General features: G+C 37.1%; 1 protein-coding gene across 4 annotated transcripts in view; it reads right to left on the bottom strand.

Moving 5' to 3' along the window:
* The window catches only part of ZNF565 (zinc finger protein 565), a 109,766-nt gene that overhangs the window by 78,210 nt on the left and 6,844 nt on the right, over nucleotides 1-24,712 (bottom strand). For 2 of the 4 annotated variants that reach the window (XM_082607961.1, XM_082607960.1), the window contains exons 4-6: nucleotides 7,647-7,773; nucleotides 7,291-7,377; nucleotides 1,468-3,745 (exon numbers count right to left, since the gene is read on the bottom strand). In XM_082607961.1, the coding sequence (XP_082464087.1) occupies nucleotides 2,025-3,745; nucleotides 7,291-7,377; nucleotides 7,647-7,773 (1,935 nt within the window). In that variant the 3' untranslated portion in view covers nucleotides 1,468-2,024. Of the gene's footprint in view, nucleotides 1-1,467; nucleotides 3,746-7,290; nucleotides 7,378-7,646; nucleotides 7,774-24,712 lie in introns of those variants that run through there. The other 2 variants (XM_082607962.1, XM_082607963.1) reach the window with 2 other exon arrangements.

Consider the following 24,712-nt stretch of genomic DNA (forward strand, 5'->3'; position numbering starts at 1 on the left):
CCAACTAACTACATACTCAGGAAAAAGAGGTAGGCTTGCATCCTTGGTTGTGAGTGCAGTTCTTTTGGTAGTCATCATCATTAGCATATATTTCTACTCATCTACAAACACAGATTTATTCAAATGAGATAATTTCTAGGTTCTCCTAATTCTGAATATAGATCCTGTAATCTTACTTGTTGTAGCTATTTTATTCTAATATGTTCATCCTGCCTACACGCTAAGAAAAAAATCTCTAAACATAAATAATAACTATTAGTTAAGGCTACATTTCACAAAGTTCTGTCCAGTCAGACAAGGCATTTTATCTTTTATCTTATGTCCCTTTTAAGTCTAAATTTTTATCATGTCTGATTTGCTTCATCACCCACTGTTCTTTTTCTGCTCTGAAATCATCTGCAAGACCAGGAACGACAAGCATGTTTCCATTTACAATCCACTGGCAGTTGGTGCCCCTTTCTATAGGCCAGACGGTCTGTTGTACATTTTTAATGTCAGATACTTGAACTATCGATTATTTTCCTTACTTAGATACAGTTTACAGTTCTACTGAATTGGGGGAAAAAACAGCTTATTTAAATTTCTGCTGAATTTTATTACACACAATAACTTCATGTATGTAATAAATATTGGTTATGAATAATCCCCCTCAAGAAGGGCCTTTAGTAACACTGTTCAAATTGCTGTTGAGCTTACTACTTTCACAGAAAAAATGCTATAGATGGTATTATCTTAGATTTCCAATTCTCACACATCAAAATCTCCAGTGATTTTTCATTTGGGATTTTCGAAACCCACATTTCCTGTGAGATAAATCAAGGTATAAAAGGCTTACTTTACATAGGCTTATTATATTATACATAGGCTTACTTATATATATTTTTCATAATTCTATTAGTGAATAGATTCCTATACTCCCAAATTTTATTCATCTATGTTCCTTCTTAACCTTTCTCTAGTATAAATTCTTTGATGGTGAATAAGACATAAGCTATTGCTAAAAGTACCCCTATAATCACGACAACTGTAGGATGCCCTCCAATATGAATTCTCTGATTTTGTGTAAGGTTTAAGCCACAGCTAAGGTCTTTCTACATTTATTACATTCATATATTCATGACTAACAGCCTTCTCACAATTATAACATTATAAGGATTTCTTTTTAGTAGGAATTCTTCAGTTGAATGACCTTTCTCCACTTGAATTACAGAGCTGTTACTCTCCAAATTGAATCATCTCACATTGAGAAAGGTCTGAGAGATGTTTGGCAGTATCTAACATAACTGAAAATACTTTACATATCCCCTGGGATTGAGTAATCCCAGTCTTCATATAAAATCAACAGAAATACACACACACATATACAAGAATATTTATAGTAGTATTTTTATTACAACACAAGATTATAAAAAATACAAATATCCATCAAGAGGATAAATAGCAGTATATTCTTAAAATGGAAGAGTATACAGAATGAAAATGAATACACTACTGACACATGCAATAATGTATGAATCTTTAAAATGCTGAGTGAAACAAGACATAAAAGAATTTGTAATGTATAATAAAACGTAAAGTTTAAAGACATGCAAAAACTATTTCATGTTAAAAGCCAGGGAAGTGCTAATCTTTGGGGAAGTAACAACTAACTTTTATTCCACAGAGTGCAATGAGAAATATACTTCATAATTTCTTCCTCTTATGGAGACTGATACCTAAAACCACCTTGTATCTTGCTTCTGCATGTATTATATAAGAATTAAAAAAAATAAACTGAGTCAGCAGGAGAACTTGAAAATGTAAAAAATTAGCTTCATTGCTGATAAGAGTTCAATATCAATGATCATATCCATTTCATATGCTAGTAAACAGTAGATAAATAGTTATGTGGTATAGTACATTAAGTTAATAATTATTATTACATTTGTGATTAAAATTACCTTATTCACGTTAAGCATGCTTTTTAAAAAAACTAAAGTTTTACAATAACTTAGAAAGGCTTCACAAAGAAATCACATCATTTATTACTGCATTACCATGTTTTCTCCCTTGTGAGTTCTTTGATGGACAATAAGGTTTCTCTTATAACTGAAGGACTTACCACACTCATTACAAATATAAGGCTTTTCCCCTGTATGAGTTCTCTGATGTACAATGAGATTTGTCTTCTGGCGGAAGCACTTCCCACATTCATTACACTTGTATGGTTTCTCTCCTGTATGAGTTCTTTGATGATGAATGAGATATGATTTCCTGCTAAAGGCTTTCCCACACTGAGGGCATTCATAGGATTTCTGCCCTGTATGTATTTTCTGATGTACAGTGAGGGTTGCTTTCTGGCGAAAAGACTTCCCACACTCATTACAAATATAGGGTTTCTCTCCTGTATGAATTCTCTGATGTAGATTGAGATTTGTCTTCTGACTGAAGGATTTCCCACATTCATTACATTCATATGGTTTCTCTCCTGTGTGAGTTCTGTGATGATCAATGAGGTATGACTTCATTCTAAAAGCCTTCCCACAGTGAGGACATTCATAGGATTTTTCCCCTGTATGTGTTCTCTGATGTGCCACAAGGGTTGTCTTCTGGCGGAAGGATTTTCCACACTCATTACAAATATAAGGTTTCTCTTCATTATGAGTCTTCTCATGAAGAGCGAGGGTTGTCTTCTGAGAGAAGGATTTCCCACATTCATTACAAATATAGGGCTTTTCCCCTGTATGAGTTCTCTGATGTACAGTAAGATTTGCCTTCTGGTGAAAGGACTTCCCACATTCTTTACAAATATAGGGTTTCTCTCCTGTATGAATTCTCTGATGTAGGGAAAGTGTTGTCTTCTGGCGGAAAGACTTCCCACAGTCATTACACTCATACGGTTTCTCTCCTGTGTGAGTTCTCTGATGACGAATGAGGTGTGACTTCAATCTGAAGGCATTCCTACATTGTGGACATTCATAAGATTTCTCCCCTGTATGTGTTCTCTGATGATCAGTGAGGGCTGTCTTTAGGCGGAAGGACTTACCACATTCATTACAAACAAAGGGTTTCTCTCCAGTGTGAGTTCTCTGATGATCAATGAGATATGATTTCCTTCTAAATGAATTTCCACATTGATGACATTGGTAGGGTTTTTCCTCTGTGTGAATTCCCTGATGCAGAATCAATACTGATTTCCTGCAGAAGGATTTCCCACATTCAGTGCATATATGCTTTTTTTCAATATTGGTTGTTCTTCTCCTTTTATTATATTCAGATGGTTTTTCCCTTCTGTAAGCTCTATTATGTATAATTAGGCCTCCTTTTTTAAGGAAGGATTTCTCACAGTCATTATATCCAAATGACTGTGCTGAAGTTTCTATCTCATGATATTGCATAATCATTTCATTATGACTGACAGTCCTACCACATTGATTATAGGATTTGATTCCAGAGTGAGCTGTCTCTGGCTTAGTATTGAGGAGTGATTTCCCATATCCATTATGCTCACTAAGTCTCTTTCTTGTAGGACTTAGATTACTGATGATTAATTCTGAAACATTTTTAAAAATCTTTCCATGAGTGTCATATTCAGGAGGTAGGTTTTTTGAATTAATAGGGTTTTTGCTTAAAGTAAATGTCTTTTCATATGCACTACTGTTCTCCTTAATCAGTTTTTTGTGGTTGATTAATACAACTGATCTAGAAAACTTATCTTGTTGTTCCTTGAATTTCACTAAAAAGTCTTCAGCTTTCCACTTTTCTTCTAGGAAAGAATATAATTAATAACAATTTGTGAATCTTCACATATTTGCTATGGAAAGGAATTGTAATAGGGTCTAGTACAAATGAGGCCAAAAAAGACCAAGGACAAATTATTCCTTGCCTGGGAAAAGACATGGAACCTAAATCAAAAACTCTGCCTCAGTGTGGAAAAAGATGAAAAATAAGTAGTGAACGCTAGTAACATTTGCATTTTACACCAGAACTTCATACAGAAAGTGAAACAAACACACGAAGCAGTAAGGAGAAGAGACAAAAGAATAGTGGAAGAGGAATTCATGCTTGGATAGGTAGATTCAGAGGCAATGAAGTGAACCTTTCAAGAGCATTAAGATTTAAGTAGGATGAACAAGAAAAATTAGCAGAAAAGTTTGTTCAGGGAAAATTTTAGAGGAAGGCATTTGGAGGACACAGATCAGAGCCTATATTTTTATTTCTTTATGCTGCACCACGTGGCATGTGGGATCTTAGTTCCCTGACCAGGGACTGAACCTGTGCCCCCTGCAGCGGAAGTGTGGATTCCTAACCACTGGATCACCAGGGAATCCCCCTGAGCCTATACTTTTAAATATTCATCCCTAGACTGTGAGGTAAAATACTTGCAGTTGTTCCACACCCTCTTTCCACACACCCACCAATAAATCTTTCTAAGCATCAACTATTTTCCTAGTGTTTATAATCCTCTGTATAGCTGGGGATCATTTTTTCTTGTGAGGGAAATACTAGGAAAACACTCCCAACAGGAACTTTAAAACAGACTAGGGGTATGTTCACCAGTGTATTCAGGTTGCTGTTGTTATTATTTTCTTTCAGACTTGTTCAATAACAAAACTCTCATGACCATTAATTATAACTATTCTTCTTTTCAAGTGCTAACTTAGAGGTTTAAAGAAAGATTCAAGTCTTTCCCCGATACAGTAGCATTCTTAACTCCAGTTTTCCATATGGAGGACCAGAAAAATTGTTCACTCTGGTTCTAAATCACTCATTAATCTTAACCTTTATTTCTCTTATAAGTTTAGAACTATATTTGACTCTTTTGCTTTGAAATCATCCACATCTAGTGAAACAATGTTAAATCTAGGTTCAAAAATCTATTTCTTCCTTGAGTCCATTACCCACAATACTAACACACAAGGAATTTCTCCTGTAAACAAAACTTTATATTACCTAGACTTACTTTTTATGTTCAAACAAGTTTTCAGGGTTGTCCACATATCTGAAAAATTTCACCCATAACAATCAAAGCCTAATATTTACTGCCCTATAAATACCTCCCTTATCCCCAATCACATGCTTTTGCTCATGTTCTTTTAATCAGTTGACTTGCCTTCCAGTCTTATTTCTAATCATATTTAGATAATCTTCAAGAAAATGTTACTACTCCATGATATCAAAACCCTTCACATATATCCCACCACCACTTTATTATTTCTTTATAGCTTGAAAGTAATTATGGTCTAGAAAAAGAATTTTAACAGATCTTTTTACAAGCTTACACTGTGTCATAAATATTTCATGAAAAATGCAGACTTTGACAGTAATCCTTTCTCATAAAGGAATACTTTATTGGTTATCGCCTTTGTACTCTTCTGAGTTTACATTAACACTGCATATCATAGATAGGTAGTGCTTGTTAGAATCCAACCATTTGAATCAGAATGTACAGAGCCATGGCCTGAGCAAGTACTTCTGAAAGGACTTATCAGGACATACTTTATAAATGGAGGAAAAAGAGATCTCCCCTGTACAGCTCCATAAACAGAAAATGAAGCAACTACTGACTACTTAAAATGTTGTATACTATGGCAAGGAAGATACAGAGGACCTTATCTTTGAAAGAAAGAATCCTTAAGCATAAACAATGTACAATCAAGTGTCAAATTATATAACATCCAAGAGCTGTGTGGGTTACAGTTAGTAAGCAGCATGGAAATTCAGGTAAAGGAAAGGTGGATATGTTGGGGAGTAGCCAAGGAATAGAAAGGAGAAGAAATCTCAAGACTTCAAAGATATACACTATACGGAAGGGTGAACACAATGAAAAGTACAGACATCATGACAGACCCTACATGTATAGAGAACATTTAGGAGACTAGATGAAGTGGAAATTAGCAAGCATTTTCCACAAAAGAGAGAAAGTTGAAAAGACCAGATGAGGGCTTATTATAGTAGTCCTTGTATGAAGGAGAATTTCAATTTCCTATAATAATAAGTAGTGGGGAACAAGTGATGATATAGCTTGTCAGGAAAATAACAATATAAATTGAAAAAATTAGGACAAAAATTATAGCAAAAACAAATTGTAATTACCGTATGTAAGACGTAAAATAAGGTAGTCGTCATTTTGCATGATGTGAGTAAAAAATGAAAATATGGGAGGATGTAAATATATTTCATGGGCTGATAAACACAAATTGTGAAGAGATCCACAAGAGATTATGACAGAGACAATCAAGCTGTTATCATGGCAGGAATAAAATAATTTGGAAATAGTTAATAGGAAAGAATTTAAGAGCTAGGAAAGTTGGTGATTTTCATTTTCAACTTATTGTCACAAAACAGGTGAGGCATCATAGTGCAGAACTTGTGAAGGACTAGAGTGAAGGTGGGAGGACTGTGCTGAGTATGTTGGTATTAGAGCTTCTCCACATAAAACAAGGAGCTTAAGTTCTGAGAGTGGATGAGACTACTATAATTGAAAGGTAGATCTCTTGAGGACTAATTAGAGAAATAAGACTGAGAGTCCAGTGAAACAATATACATTAAAAAAAAAAAAGTTGTGTGACTATTATGTATGAGGCACTGTTCCAGGCAATATGGCCAGAGTGGTAAAAAAACCAGACTAAGTTGGAAATAAATAATCACTTAGAGAATCAGGATGAGAATGATTCAGTGTTTTACCCAAACCAAGAGATGATTTCAGGAAAGATGATCAGCCATATAACAATGAACCATGAAAGTTTAATGGAAGAAAATGGTAACTATGGAATTATCAGTCTGGGCCAAGGTGAGTGAGCTTTAAAATTAATAGCTAGACTCATGGTGAGAATGGGAACTTAGAGTTAGCATAGCAAACAAATCTGAAATACTATAAAAGAAAGGGAAAGAAAAAGCAACTAAGAAGAGAAATATTAGCCAAGAACTTTTTCTTTCTTAAAGATAGATTTTAAAATGACTAAAAGAAATCTATTCAATGGCTAAAAGGGACTGAGAGAGCTAAAAAAGGATACAAATCAAGAAAAAAGATCTATAAGAAGGAAGGAAAAAGATCTAAAAGAAGGAAGGCTTAATTTTGATTAAGAGTGGCAACTATCTTAGATAACACCAAGCAAACTAAGGAAGTCTGTTATATAGGGAGAGTGACATTTGAAAGTGATTTAAATTTTTTGCAGGCACAATAGTCATTTCAACAGTTAGGAACCTTTAAAAAGACACTACCAAATATTTCAAAGGTGTCACCCACCATGTGACCACTTTAAATTTATTTTCCACTAGATTTCATCTGCCTGAGAGTCAGAAACTCACCTAAACAGGTATGACCTGTAAACGATGTCCATGGCTCTTCTCCTCGTTCCAACTTGAGGATCACGTCAGGCTTGGTCATGTGACACCCTGATTAAGGGAAGATTTGGATTAAGTTGCTTAGGCGTCAATACCTTTGAAAAATCAATAAGGTGAATTTTCAGTACTGCAAATTAAGATACTCCTTTGTGTAACAGTAAATTTAACACCTTGCACTATGCAAGTGAAGACACAATAATCCTTTCTGTCAACCAAAAAGAATGCATCACCTCTTATCCCTGAAATCAAGATCACACATATTTTAGGCATCTTGAAAGGAAATGCATGCTACTGAAAGTTTCAAAGAGAGTTTTTCTTACCCACAGAAACGAGGTGGCAATAGTTTTCCAACATCACATCCATGTATAGCATCTTCTGAGCAGGATCCAGGTGCTGCCACTCCTCCTGACTAAAGTCCACAGTCACATCTTTGAATGACACTGATCCCTGTAATGGTTTGGGACTGTGATCAGAACAAATTGACGAGAAATTGGGGACTAGTTTTGATCCTGTTCCTCTGTGGCATTCTTACGAAAACTTGTAAAGAATGCCTACCATTTTTCTTGTTTTGTGATTTAAATAGTAAGGGAAACAAAAATCAAGGTAGAAGTACTTGCCACCAAATTTATTTAATAACTCATTCTAAAAATGTTTATTGTGAAGTGACTTTGTAACCCCAAATTGGACTCGTTTACTAGGGTGCCAAGATACACAAAACGCTGTCCCTGTTCACAAGAAGTTACAACCTCAAAGCATGTAACACATACCTTCAAGAAAGTATGTGTCAACACAAATCTACAAGAAGGTGTTATGGGTACTATAACAGAAGTATGTACAAGACAACAGTGTATTACAAGGGCAGAACAATTTTTCAGGCTTCACTGAGGAGGTAAATTTTTTCCACTTCAAGATTAATGTGTTATGCAGGAAGAATATAGTTTTAAAATGCATGGGAGTGACTTTGGGCATCCAGTAATAATAGAGTGAATTGGTCAAGCAAAAATTGGAGGAGAGTTTATCCTTAAAGGGCAGCAATGAGTAAGAATTGTTAGGTTTGTGGCTTTTTTGCACGAAGGTACCCCAAAGCCCATAGCTCTTCAGGTGAAGAGCTTCCTCAAACGTGACAGGGGTCAGAATTGAGGGCTGGCAGATGAGCTGGAGATTTAGCGATAAATTCTGGAAGTGAGAGAACTACAGGAAAAATGAGACCCCAAATCTGAGTATAAACTCTGCCACAACTCCAGGTTGATAGTTAAACTAAGCAATTGTTAGAGAGATAACAGGAGGCTTAGCAAAGAGCAAACAGAAAGATACCAGAAAAGAGTTTTGAAAAACAGAAGTGTACCTAGTGAGATTTGGAGATTTCTGCATTTTTGATTAATGGCATTCCACAACCTGCTCATAGCTTAAGCAGAAGAAAACTGAAGCCTTAATGGACTGGGGTGTCAGAAGCTGGAGCTAACAAAAAGCAGCAGGAAGTATAAGGGGTGAAACACTGAAAGAAAGAGAATGCAGAAAGTCAGCCCCCAAATCTAAGTATAAATATATACCAAATTCTTTGAGAGCTAAAGTACATGAACACAGTGGGAATCTACCTCCCATCATGGGACCAGGGTAAAAAGCAGCAGGTGGAAGCTTAAGGGACCTAGCTATCAGCTGCTTCACACTTGGGGTGGAGGTGGAGGGGCGGGGAGGGCAGAGTTTGAAGTTTGATTCCAAGCAAGTTAATCGTCTGCTAGAACAACAACCACAAAAAACAATAATCCTCAGAAAAACAGACATACAGAATTCAGATTACTATAACATATTACTCACAACATTCTGGTTTCTAGCAAAAATTAGACATGTAAACAAAACAAAACAGAAAAAGAAGAGAGGGAATATGACCCATATTCAGAAAAAGTTCATGGAAACTAATTCCTAGTGGACCCAGGTATTGGATTTTGCCCCAAAGGCTTCAAAAGAGCTGTTCTAAATGTATCTAAAGAAGTAATGAAAAAACCTGGCATGGAATCTTGAAACATAAACTGCTAAAAAAGCACGAAGTGAAAATTCTAGAGTACAGTAACTGAAATGAAAAATTCACTATGTAGGCTCAGTAGCAGACTAGAAATAGAAAAAGGAGCAATCAGTAACCTTGTAAATACAGGCATACCTCAGAGATATTGCAGATTCAGTTCTAGACCACTGCAATAAAGCGATTACTGCAATAAAGCGAGTCGCACGAATTTTTTGGTTACCCAGTGCATATAAAAGTTACATTTACATTCTACTGTAGTCTATTAAATGTGCAATGGCATTACGTCTAAAAAACAATGAACATGTCTTAATTAAAAAATACTTTACGGCTAAAATGTGCTAATCATCACCAGAGCTTTTAGTGAGTTGTAATCTTTTTTGCAATACTAACATCAAAGATCACTGATCACAGATGATAACAAATATAATGAAAAAGTTTGAAATACTGAAGAACAGCCAATGTGACAGAGACGAAGTGAGCAAATGCTGTTGGAAAAATGGCACCAATAGACTTGCGTTAAACTCAGCATTGCTACAAACCTTCAATTTGTAAAAAATGAAATATCTGCAAAGTGAAATAAAAGCATAATAAAATTAGGTATGCCTATATATAACTAGATGAACAGAAATTAATCAATCTGAATAGAGAGGGAAAGAAAAAAAAATGAATAGACTCACAGAGAGCAGTGGGTCAATTTCAAAGTAATCCAACAGAGGTGTAATTGGAGTCCCAGAAAAATAGGGGGAAAAAAAAGGGTCTGAATAATTTTTAAGGAAATAATGGCCTAACAGATTCAAAGTAAGCAAAACTTAACTTACATATTGAAAAAGCTTAATGAACCCCAAAAGGATAAAAACAAAAGAAAACCACATTCAGGAAATCCTAATCAAACTGCTAAAAGCCAAAGAGAACATCAAACAAGAATTCTGTACTGAGCAAGATTACCTATTGAAAACAAAGTCAACATAAAGCTACTTTCAGAAAAAATCTGAGAGAATTCATCACTAGCAAAACTGTATCATCAAAAATGGTAATGGAAGGTTTTCAGGCTGAAGGTAAAAATGACATCAGATGATAAACAAGGTCTTTAGGAAAGAATGAAGAGGTTGAGAAAAGTTGTATATAAAAGACTATAAATATTCATTTCCTTCCTTATTTAAAAAACATGAGTGTTTCAAGCAGGGGTTGGTGAACACTTTCTGCTGTTTTAGTATGAACGCAACCATGGACAGTATATAAAATGAGCAAAGTTGTGTTTCGATAAAACTTCATGTATGGACACTGAGATTTAAATTTCATAAATCTTACGTAGGTGAGAAATATTTTGGTTACGTAGGTCAGAAATATTTTGATTTTGCACTTTTTCAAACATTTAAAGTATAACTATTTTAAACTCACAATCTGTACAAAAACACATAGCAGACTATTTTTAGCCTCTGGGCTGTAGACCCTTGGTTTAAAGTAGGCATTCTAACACCATTTATTACAAATATAAATATCACACACATGGCGAACAAAAAAAACAAACCACGGGGAAGCCAGTAAATGAAAATACAATGTTGCAAGTTGACATATTTACCTTAAGTAATTCAGTACTATCTCTAAGTAAAACATGATTAAGTTAAAGATGCATACTGTAATCCCTAAAGCAACCAAAAAAAATAATGCAAACTGATATAACTACAAACTCAACAGAGAAATAAAAATTAATTATGAAAATGTATTGCTTGACACAAAATAAAACAGGATATAGGAACAGATGCAAAAAAACAGGTTAGGAGTAATCTTTTTTTTTTTTTGGCAGTACATGGGCCTCTCACTGTTGTGGCCTCTCCCATTGCAGAGCACAGGCTCCAGATGTGCAGGCTCAGCGGCCATGGCTCACGGGCCCAGCCGCTCCGCAGCATGTGGGATCTTCCCGTACCGGGGCATGAACCCGTGTCCCCTGCATCGGCAGGTGGACTCTCAACCACTGCGCCACCAGGGAAGCCCAGGAGTAATCGTAAATGCATATTATTAAATGTAAGAAGCCCAATCTGAAAAGGCTACATAATATATGATTTTAACTATATAACATTCTGGAAAAGGCAAAGCTATGGAGATGATAAAAAGATCAGTGGTGGGACTTCCCTGGTGGTGCAGTGGTTAAGAATCTGCCTGCCAATGCAAGGGACATGGGTTCGAGCCCCGGTCTGGGAAGATCCCACATGCCGTGAAGCAACTAAGCCCGTGCACCACAACTACTGAGCCTGCACACCACAACTACTGAGCCTGTGCACCACAACTACTGAAGCCCACGCACCTAGAGCCCATGCTCTGCAACAAGAGAAGCCACCACAATGAGAAGCCCGCGCACTGCAACAAAGAGTAGCCCTTACTTGCTGCAACTAGAGAAAGCCCGAGCTCAGCAATGAAGCAGCCAAAAATTGGCAGCCAAAGCAGCCAAAAATTAAAATTAAAAAAAAAAAAAGATCAGTGGTTGCCATTGCCACATATTATAGAGGAGAGGGAGAGATGAATAGGCAGAGCACAGAGGATTTTCAGAGCAGTGAAATTGATCTGTAAAATACTATAATGGTAGATACATGTCACTATATATTTGTCAAAATCCATAGAATATATAACACCAAGAATGAACCCTAATGTAAACTATGGACTTTGGATGCTAATGATGTATCAATGTAGGTTCACTGATTTTAACAACATACCACTCTGGTGTAAGATATTGATAGTAGGGAAAGCTATGCATGTGTCAGGGGGTAAGGGCATAAATGGAAACTCTCTGTACTTTCTGCTTAATTTTGTCTGAACCTAAAACTGCACTAAAATATAAAGTATGGTTAAAAGATTAAAATAAAACAGGTTAGGTAATCAGAAAACAAAGAGTGAAATGGCAGCCCTAACTCCAACTACAGGACTAAACACTCCAACAAAAAGACTGAGATTATTAAAATGTGTAAAAAACCAAGACTCAAAATATATTCTGTCTTCAAGAGACATACTTTAAATACCATAGACACAAATAGGTTTAAAATAAAAGGATGGGAAAAAAACATAAAAACATTAAACATGGGAAAGCTGATGGGGCTATAGTAAAAGAAGCTGAGGAGTATTACCACTACAGACAAAAAAGAACATTTCCTGATAATAAAAGAGTAAATACATGAGGAAAATATAGCAACTACAAATGGATATGTACTTAAATAAGTTTCAAAACACGAGGCAAAAATTGACAAAAGTAAAATGAGATTTTAAAAAGTCTAAAATCATGGTTGGTGTTAATGTTTGTCAGTAACTGAGAACTAGACAAAAGGGGGAAAATCTGTACAGATTTAGAATCTCTAAAGAATACTGACACGTAATGCATTTGATATTTATAGTCCACCACTTTCAATAATTTCACACTTTTTTTCAAGAGTAAATGGACTATGCACCAAGACAGAACGCAAACAAGTCTCAACAGATTTAAGACAAATCATACAAAGTATGTTTTCTGACCACACATGAACTAAATTAGATATCAATAAAAATGGCATATCTAGAAAAGCCCCAAATGTTTGGAAATTAAACAATACACTTCCAAGTAACCAATTTAGGGTCAAAGAAAAATAAAAAAAATTGTTTTTCATAAAATATATTAAACTAAATACAAATAGATCAAATTTTGAAGATGCAAGTAGAATAGGCTAAAAGAGAAACTTACAAGTTTAAATGCTTATATTAGAAAACAAGAAAGATTTAATATCAATAACTTAAACTTTTATCTTAAGAAGCTTTAAAAAAGAATAAGTTAAACTAACCCCAAAGCAAGTAAAGGAAATAGGAAAAAAGGAAAAATCAGTAAAATAGAAAATAAATAAGCAATAGGGGAAAATCAATGAAACCTAAAGCCAAATCATTGAAAATATCAATAAACTTTAAAACCTCTAGTTAGATGGATTAAGAAATAAAGAGGGATGTTACACACGGCCATTATCAGATCCTACAGATATTAAATAGATAAGAGAGAATTATAAACAAATTAAAGGCAATAAATTAGACAATGTAGGTGAAATGGACAAATATTTTAACTTAAAAAACATGTTACCGAAAGAAAAAAATCTGAAAACCCTTAACTATTAGAGATACTGAGGGACTTCCCTGGTGGTCCATTGAAGTCCACTTCCAGTGCAGGGGGCATGAGTTTGATCCTTGATTGGGGAACTAAGATCCCACATGCCGCAGGGCAACGAAGCCTGCGTGTGCCACAACTACTGAGCTTGCGCACCTCAATGAGAGAGCCTGCATGCCGCAAACTACAGAGCCTACATACTCTGGAGCCCGCACACCACAACTAGAGAGCCCACACACCCTGGAGCCCATGCGCCACAACTAGAGAGAAGCCCATGTGCCACAACAAAGAGCCCACACGCCACAACAACAACAAAAGATCCCGCATGCCTCAAAGATCCCACATGCCACAACTAAGACCCAATGCAGCCAAAAAACAAACAAACAAAAGAAAAACAGGGACAACAATCAAAAAACAAATGGGAAAACAAAAAAAAAATAGCAAGATGGTATATTTAAACACAACTTATTGATAATTCATTAAATGAAAATGGACTAAAAACTCTAATTAAAAGGTACAGTATCAGGAGTTACCTGGTTAGGATCCTGGGCTTTCACAGCCATGGCCTGAGTTCAATCCCTGGTCAGGGAACTGAGATCCCACAAGCCATGCAGAACAGCCCCAACCCCCCATCCCAGAAAAGGGAGAGTATCAGACTGGAGATAAAATTAATACCAAAATATATACTCTCTGTAACAGACTCATTATAAATATTAAAACATAGGTAGGTTAAAGTATAAAGAATGGAGAACAGGTATACTATGTAAATACTAATTGAAAGAGATCAGCCAATATGGCAGAATAGAAAGACCTTGATTGAGCTCACCTCCTCTCACAAGCACACCAAAATTACAACTATTTACAGAACAACCATCAGTGAAAATGACTGGCACCTACAAGAAACGATCTACAGATAAAGAAGGTATGACAAGATGTGTAGGAGTGAGGTTGTGATGTAGTCAAGTTCCAGCCCCCTAGGTAGGTGACCCATGAATGGGAGACTAATTATAATTGCAGAAGCTCTCCTCTGCAGTGAGGGATCTGAACCCCATTATCAGACTCCCCAACCCCAGTGGTCTTGTGCCAGGAAGACAAGCTCCTAGAACGTTTGGCTTTGAAGGCAAGTGGGGCTTACTTTCAGGAGTCCCAGAGGGCTAGGGGAAATAGAGACTCCACTCTTAAAGGCACAGACAAAAATCTCACATGCTCCAGGAACCAGGGCAGAAGTGGTAATTTGAAAGGAGCCTGGGTCAGACCTATCTGCTCATCTTGGAGAGTCTCCCAAAGAGGTCAGAGGCAATTACAGCTCACCCTAGGGACAAGACACTGGCGGCAGCCATTTTGGGGAGCTTGTTCTACAATGTAGACACTGTGCTAGCAACCTCCATTTTGGATTCTTCCCTCTAGCTTATCAGCCTCAGGACCCATCCTCCACCCAGCAGCCCAAAGGTCCTAGTACATAGATGCCTCAAGACAAGCAACTAACTTGGTAGGGACAAAGCCCCACCCACTAGCAGGCAGGCTGCCTCAAGACCTCCTAACCCCACAGCCGACCCTGGACATGGTCCTGCCCACCAGAGGTCCCAGGATCTGGCCCCACACACCAGCGTGTAAGCACTAGAATCAGGGCCCCCAGGGCCCTGAAACCAGACCCTGCTCCACTCACCAGTGGGCAGGAACCAGCCCCAGAATTCATGGTCCCACACACCAGTGAGCCTGCTCTAGAGTTGGGACCAGTCTCAACCACCAGCAGGTGGACACCAGTCGGACAACCACAGCCCTGTAGCCTGTAGACTCAGCCCACCCACCAGCAGGCCAGCACCTGCCCTGGGACTGGCTGGGCTCTGACCCCACCCACTAGCAGGCCAACACAAACTTTGGAACATGCCTCATGCTGCAGTGTCAAAAAATGGCCCCTCTCACCAGTGTTCAGACACCAGTTCTGGGACCCCTGGGCTTGGCTGCCAGACCCCAGGACCTGGCTTCACCCACCAATGGTGGACACCAGCCCCAGGGTCTCCTGGATTCTGCCCACCAGTGAGCTAGCACTAGCCCTGGGGTCACCTGGGGTTTCCCAGCCAGTTGCCTTAAGACCTGCCCAACCAACCAGTGGCCAGCAGTCTCTGCCAAGGCAAAGCCTAGCAACCAACCAAACTGGAGGCCAACCAAGCCTACAAGACCGCCCACAGTAGTCAATCTGTCATAACAGAAGGACCCATGCAACCCAATAGGGGGCACCCTAGAGCATACAGCTCTGGTGATACGATGGGAGTGCACTGCTGGGACACAAAGGACATCTACAAAAGGCCACTTCTCCAAGGTTGGGAAAGGTAACCAAACTACCAGATACACAGAAATAAAAACAGCAAGTTAGGTAAAATGAGGTGAGAGAGGAACATGTTCCAAATGAAGGAACAAGAATAAACCCCAGAAGAAGAATTAAGTGAAGGGGAGTTAGGCAATTTACCTGAGAGAGAGTTCAAAGTACTGATCATAAAGATGATCAAAAACTTGGGAGAAGAATGGATGCATAGAGAGAGAAGTTAGAAGTCTTTAACAAAGTGTTAGAAAATATAAAGAACAACCAAACAGAGATGATGAATACGATAAATGAAATATAAAATAAAGTAGAACAGATCAACAGTAGACTAAATGATACAGAGGAACAGATCAGTGAGCTATAAGCAGAGTAGTGGAAATCAGTGCCACTGAACAGAAAAAAGAAAAAAGAATGAAAAGAAATGAGGAAAGTTTAAGAGGCCCCTGAGACAACATCAGGATACTAATATTCACATTACAGGCATCCCAGAAGGAGAATAGAGAAAGGGGCTAACAACATATTTGAAGATATAATAGCTGAAAATTACCCTAACTTGGGAAAGGAAATAAACATCCAAGTCAAGGAAGCACAGAGATTCCCAAACAGGATCAACCAAAAAAGGAACACACCAAGACATACTGTAATGAAAATGGCAAAAATTAAAGATAAAGAGAGAATATTAAAAGCAGCAAGGGAAAAGCAACAAGTTACACACAAGGGAACTCCCATAAGGCTATCAGCTGACTTTTCAGCAGAAACTCTACAGGCCAGAAGGGAGTGACACGATGTATTTAAACTGATGAAAGGGAAAAAGCTACAACTAAGAATACTCTACCTGGCAAGGCTCTTGTTCAAATTTAGTGAAGAGAGCAAAAGTTTTACAGACAAGAAAAAGCTAAAAGAGTTCAGTACCACCAAAACAGCTTTACAAGAAATGTTAAAGGGACTTCTCTAAGCAAAAAAGAAAAGACCACAACTAGAAACATGAAAATTACGAAAAGAAAACTCTCATACAGTAAAGGTATTAAATTGTCCATGCACAAAGCTAATAGATTAAAACAAAAGTAGTAAAATCATCTATATCCACAATAAGCAGTTAAGGGATATCCAAAACAAAAAAAATGTAAAATGTAATGTCAAAACCAGTAATTATGGGGCTTCCCTGGTGGCGCAGTGGTTGAGAATATGCCTGCTAATGCAGGGGACACGGGTTCGAGGCCTGGTCTGGGAAGATCCCACATGCCGCGGAGCAACTAGGCCCGTGAGCCACAACTACTGAGCCTGCGCGTCTGGAGCCTGTGCTCCGCAACAACAGAGGCTGCGATAGTGAGAGGCTCGCGCACTGCAATGAGGAGTGGCCCCCGCTTGCCACAATTAGAGAAAGCCCTTGCACAGAAACGAAGACCCAACACAGCCAAAAATAAATAAATAAATTTATTTAAAAAAAAAAAAACCAGTAATTATGAGGGGAGAAGAGAACAAATGCAAGGTTGTTAAAATGCATTTGAAATTAAGAGATCAGCAACTTAAAACAATCAATATACATATATACATATACATATACACACACACGTACATATATTGCTATATAGAAACCTCATGGTAACCACAAACCAAAAATCCATAATAGATACACACACAAAAAAGAGGAAGGAATCCAAACATAACATTAAAGATAGTCACCAAATCACAAGAGAAGATAACAAAAGAAGAAGGAACAAAAAAGAAGTACAGGGCTTCCCTGGTGGCGCAGCGATTGAGAGTCTGCCTGCCGATGCAGGGGACACAGGTTCGTGCCCCAGTCCGGGAAGATCCCACATGCCGCAGAGCGGCTGGGCCCGTGAGCCATGGCCGCTGAGCCTGCGCGTCCGGAGCCTGTGCTCCGCAACGTGAGAGGCCACAGCAGTGAGAGGCCCACGTATGGCAAAAAAAAAAAAAACTACAAAAGCAACACCAAAACAATTACCAAAATGGCAACAAGAACATATATTGAATATACCAATAATTAGTTCAAATGTAAATGGATTAAATGCTCCAATCAAAAGACAGAGTGGCTGAATGGATACAAAACAAGACCTGTGTATATGTTGCCTACAAGAGACTCACTTCAGATATAAAGACACAGACTAAACATGAGATGGAAAAAGGCATTCATGGAAATGGAAATCAAAAGAAAGCTGAGGTGGCAATACTTATATCAGACAAAACAGACTTTTAAACAATGGGTGTTATAAGAGACAAAACATAATAATCAAGGGATCAATCCAAGAAGGTGTAATAATTGTAAAAATACATGCACCCAACATAGGAGGACCTAAATATATAAAGCAAATATTAAGATATAAAGGGAGACACTGACAGTAACAAAATAATAGTAGGGTACTTTAACATACATCAATGTGTCTATACAAAGAAATAAAATCAATATGAAAACAAGGGCTTTAAATGACACATTAGTCCACATGGACTTAATAGATATACACAGAACATTCCACCCAAAAGCAGCAGAATACACATTCTTTTCAAATGCACATGGAACATTTCTCCAAGGTGGACCACATCATAGGACACAAAACAAGTCATGGTAACTTTAAGAAAACTGAAATCATGTCAAGCATCTTTTCTGACCACAATGCTATGAGATTAGGAATCAACTACAAGAAAAAAAACTGCAAAAAACACAAAAACATGGAGACTAAGTAATATACTACTAAACAACCAATGGATTAGTGAGAAAAATCAAAGAGGAAATAAAAAAATACCTGGAGACAAATTAAAACACAAACACAATGATCCAAAATCCATGGGACACAGCAAAACAGTTCTAAGTGGGAAGTATACAGCAATACAGGCTTATCTCAGGAAACAAGAAAAATCTCAAATAAAAAAACTAAACTTACACCTAAAGGAACTAAAATAGAACAAACAAAACCCAAAGTTAGTAGAAGGAAAGAAACCATAAAGATCAGAGCAGAAATAAATGAAATAGACACTAAAAACAAACAAACAAAAACAATAGAAAAGATCAATGAAACTAAGATCTGGTTCTTTGAAAAGATAAACAAAATTGATAAAACTTTAGACAGACTCATCAAGAAAAAAGAGGGGGCCTAAATCAATAAAACCAGAAATGAAAAAGAAGTTACAACTGACATCACAGAAATACAAAGAATCATAAGAGAATACTACAAACAACTCTATGCCAATAAAATGGACAACCTAAAAGAAATGGAAAAATTCTTAGAAATGCACAAGCTCCCAAGACTGAACCAGGAAATAGAAAATATGAACAGACCAATTACCAGTAATGAAACTGAATCAATAATAAGAAAATTCCCAACAAACAAAATTCCAAGACTAGATGGCTTCACAAGTGAATTCTAACAAACATTTAAAGAAGAGTTAACACATATCCTTCACAAACTATTCCAAAAAATTGCAAAGGAATGAACACTTCCAAACTGATTCTATAAGGCATGTCACCCCGATACCAAAACTATACAAAGACATCACAAAAAAAAGAAAATTACAAGCCAATAACACTGATGAACACAAATACAAAGATCCTCAACAAAATAATAGCAAACTGAATTCAACAATACATTAAAAGCATCATACACCATAACCAAGTAGGATTTAACTCAGGGATGCCAGGATGGTTCAATATTCATAAATCAATCAATGTGATATACCACATTAACAAATTGAAGAATAAAAACCATATGATCATCTCAATAGATGCAAAAAAAGCTTTTGACAAAATTCAATACCCATTTATGATAAAAAAAAAACTCTCAAGAAAGTGGGTATAGAGGGAACATGCCTCAACATAATAAAGTCACGTATGATAAGCCCACAGCAAACATCATTCTCAATGGTGAAAAGCTGAAAGCATTTCCTCTAAGATCAGGAACAAGAAAAGGATACCCACTCTCCCCACTTTTATTCAACATGGTATTGAAAGTCCTAGCCACAGCAATCAGACAAAAAACGAAATAAAAGGAATCCAAATTGGAAAGGAAGTAAAACTGTCACTGCATATGACATGATACTATACATAGAAAATCCTAAAGACGCTACCAAAAAACTACTAGAATTCATCAATGAATTTGGTAAAGTTGCAGGATACAAAATTAATATACAGAAATCTGTTGCATTTTTATACACTAACAATGAACTACCAGAAAGAGAAATTAAGGAAACGATTCTACTTACAATCACATCAAAAAGAATGAAATATCTAGGAATAAACTTACCTGAGGAGGTAAAAGACCTGTATTTGAAAAACTATTAAGACACCAATGAAAGAAATTGAAGATGACAGAAACAGGTTGAAAGGTGTATCAGGTTCATGGACTGGGAGAATTAATATTGTTAAAATGACCATACTACCCAAGGCAATCTATAGATTCAATGCAATCCCTATCAAAATACCAATGGTGGGACTTCCCTGGTGGTCCAGTGGTTAAGACTCTGTGCTTCCAATGCAGGGGGGTGCAGGTTTGATCCCTGGCCAGGGAACTAAGACCCCACACGCTGTGTGGTGCAGCCAAAAAAAACACAAAAAAATACCAATGGCATTTTTCACAAAACTAGAATAAATAATTTTAAAACTGTATGGAAACACAAATACCTCGAATAGCCAAAAGAATCTTGAGAAAGAAGAACAGATCTGGAGGTATCACACTCCCTGATCTCAGACTATACTACAAACACAGTAATCAAAACAGTATGCTACAGGCATAAGAACAGACACACAGATCAATGGAACAGAATAGAGAGCCTAGAAATAAACCCATGCACTTATGGTCAATTAATCTATGACAAAGGAGGCAAGAATATACAATGGAGAAAAGACAGTCTCTTCAATAAGGGTTGCTGGGACAATTGGATGTGTAAAAGAAGGAAGTCAGAATATTTTCTAACACCATATATATAAAAATAAACTCAAAGTAGATTAAAGACCTACATGTAAGACTAAAACCATAAAACTCCTGGGAGAAAACATAGGCAGAAAAACACTCTGACATAATTTGTAGAAATATTATTTTGGATCTGTCTCCTAAGTCAAAGGAAACAAAAGTAAAAATAAACAAATGGGACGTAATTAAACTTTAAAAGCTTTTGCACAGCAAAGGAAACCATCAACAAAATGAAAAGGCAACCTATAGAATGGGAGAAAATATTTGCAAATGATATGACCAATAAGGGGTTAATATCCAAAATATAAGCAGCTCATACAACTCAGTATCAAAAAAAAAACCAAAAGCAAAACCAATTAAACAATGGGCATTAGATTAAATGGACATTTTTCCAAAGAAAACACAGAAATGGCCAACAGGCACATGAAAAGATACTCACCATCACTAACATCAGAGAAATGCAAATCAAAACCACAATGAGGTATCACCTCACACCTGTAAGAATGGTTATCATCAAAAAGACCACAGACAGGGCTTCCCTGGTGGCGCAGCGGTTGAGAGTCCGCCTGCCGATGCAGGGGACACGGGTTCGTGCCCCGGTCCGGGAAGATCCCACATGCCGCAGAACGGCTGGCCCGTGAGCCATGGCCGCTGAGCCTGTGCGTCCAGAGCCTGTGCTCCGCAACGGGAGAGGCTACAACAGTGAGAGGCCCACCTACCGCAAAAAAAAAAAAAAAAAAAAAAGACCACAGACAACAAATGTTGGCAAGGATGTGGAGAAAAGGGAACCCTTATACACTGTTGGTGGGAATGTAAATTGGTGCAGCCACAAGGAAAAACAAAAACTAAAACTATCAATAGAACTACCACATGACCCAGCAATTCCACTTCTCAGTATGTATCTGAAAAAAATAAAAATGGTAATTCGAAAAGATACATGCACCCCAATGTTCACAGCAACATTACTTACAATAACCAAGATATGGAAGCAACCTAGGTGCCCATCAAAGGATGAATGGATAAAGATGTGGTGTGTACATACACACACACACACACACACACACTGGAATATCACTCAGCCATAAAAAAGAATGAAATCTTGCCATTTGCAACAATATGGATGGATTTGGAGAGTATTATGTTCAGTGAAGCAAGTCAGACTGAGAAAGACAAACACTGTACATTGTCACGTATACGTGGAATCTAAAAACCAAAATGAATGTATACAACAAAACAGAAACAAGACTCACAGACATAGAAAACAAACTAGTGGATACCAGTGGGGAGATGGAAGGAGGGAGGAACAAGCTAGGGGTAGGGGATTAAGAGGTACAAACTACTAGGTGTAAAATAAATAAGCTACAAGGATATTTTGTACAGCACACAGAATATAGCCAATACTTGGAATAACTGTAAATGGAGTTTAACCTTTTAAAACTATGAATCACCACACTGTACACCTGAAATGTATGTAATGTTGTAAAATCAACTACACTGCAACTAAAAATAAACAAGAAAGAAACGGAGGGAGATGCTCTAGATTAAAAGATATTTAAGACATTTTTTGGAAATTAATTAATTAAAACTAATTCATTTTACATTAATTAAAATTAAAAATTAAAAATAGGGACTTCCCTGGTGGCACAGTGGTTTAGAATCCATCTGCCTGCCAATGCAGGGGACGCAGGTTCAATCCCTGGTCTGGGAAGATCCCACATGTCACAGAGCAACTAAGCCCGTGTACCACAACTACTGAGCCTGAGATCTAGAGCCTGTGCGCCGCAACTAGTGAGCTCACGTGCTGCAACTACTGAAGCATGCGCACTTAGAGCCTGTGCTCTGCAACAAGCAAAGCCACTGCAATGAGAAGCCCGCACACTGCAACAAAGAGTAGCCCCCACTGGCCGCGACTAGAGAAAGCCCACACACGGCAACGAAGACCCAACGCAGCCAACAAAAAAATAAAAACACTAATCATAAGAATGCCAGAATGGTTACAACTGTATCAAACAAAATAGATTTCAGAACAAAGAATATTATCAGGGATTATGCAAGGCATTTTATTTTATTTATATTTACTTATTTATTTTTGGCCACACTGTGCAGGGTGTGGGAATCTTAGTTCCCCAACCAGGGATCAAACCCATGTCTCCTGCACTAGAAGCATGGAGTCTTAGCCACCGGACCGTCAAGCAAGTCCCAAGTAATGTATTTTATAATGATAGAGGGGGTCAATTCATGAGAAGATATAACAATCCTAAATATGAATACACCTAAAAACAGAACCTCAAAATATATTAAGTAGGGCTTCCCTGGTGGCGCAGTGGTTGAGAGTCCGCCTGCCGATGCAGGGGACACGGGTTTGTGCCCTGGTCCAGGAGAATCCCACGTGCCGCGGAGCGGCTCGGCCCGTGAGCCGTGGCCACTGAGCCTGCGTGTCCGGAGCCTGTGCTCCGCAGCAGGAGAGGCCACAGCAGTGAGAGGCCCGCGTAAAGCAAAAAAAATAAATAAATAAATAAATAAATAAATATATATATATATATATATATATATATATAAAGTAAAAACTGATAGAACTGAAAAGGAAAAATAGACAAATCCACAATTATAATTTAAGATTTTGACTTTCTTCTCTGTCATTGCTATAACAAATAGACTGAAAGATCAATAAGGATACAGAAGACTTTACCATCCTCATCAACCAATTTGACCTGATTATTTAGAGAATATGCCATCCAGTAACACTAGAATATACATCCTCTACAAGTGCACACAGAATATCAATCAGATGGTACAAAAAAAGTCTCCATAAATTTAAGAAGAATGAAATCATATACAGCATGTTCCCTGATTGCAACAAAATTAAACTAGAAATCAATGACAGAAAGCTATCTGGAAAATCCCCAAATATTTGAAAATTAAACATACTTCCTCTAAACAACCAATGGGTCAAAAAGGAAATCATGAGAGAAATTAGAAAATATTTTCAACTGAATGAAAATGAAAATACAACACGTCTAAATTTGTTAGAGGGAAATTTATAGCATTAAATGTTCTATTGGAAAAAATAAGTCTCATATCAATGATATAAGCTCCCATATACAAAATAAGAAAAAGAGTTAATTAAACCCAAAGTAATGAAAAGGAAAGGAAATAAGAATATAAGAGCAGAAATGAAGAAACAGGAAACAGAAAAATAATGGAGGAAATCAATGAAACCAAAAGTTGGTACTTTGATAAGACCAGAGAAATTGAAAAACCTCTAGCCAACTGATCAAGGAAAAAGGTGAGTCACAAATTACCAATAACAGGAATGAATCGATGGCACTGCTACAAACTGTACAAACATCAAGAGGATAAAAAGAGTAGATTTTTAAACAACTTTGTGCCAATAAATTTTATAACTTGGATGAAATGGACAATTCCTTGAAAGACACAAATTATAAAAGCTCACTGAAGAGAAAAAAAATTGATAACATGAATAGCCATAATTGTATTAAGGAAATTGAACTGCTAGTTAAACAGCTTCCCACAAAGAAATCTCCAGGCTCAGATGGCTTCACTGGTGAATTCTAACAAACACTGAAGGAAGAAATAATAGCAGCTCTACACAAGTTCTTTCTGAAAATAAGAGGAAAGAATACTTCCCAACTCATTCTGTAAGACAGCATTACCTTGATACCGAAACTAGACAAAGATATTGCAAGAAAAACTTGTAAATTCATCAAGCAACATATGAAAAAAGAACCTATCATGACCAAGTGGGGTTTATCCTAGGGATAAGCTGGTTTAGCACTTCAAAATCAATGAATATAACTCACCATGTTAATTTAAAAAGGGGAAAAACCATATAATGCAGAAAATCCAACAGACGCAAAAAAACTTTTGACAAAATTCAACCCCCCCTTTTGTGGTAAGAATGATCCGCAAACTAGAACTTCAACCTGATAAATCTGATAAAGAGCATCTAAGTAAAAATTGTCACTAATGTTACACTTTGTCAAAGACTAAAT

Source organism: Mesoplodon mirus, assembly GCF_964341445.2.
Source record: "Mesoplodon mirus genome assembly, chromosome: 19".
Classification (NCBI taxonomy): Eukaryota; Metazoa; Chordata; class Mammalia; order Artiodactyla; family Ziphiidae; genus Mesoplodon; species Mesoplodon mirus.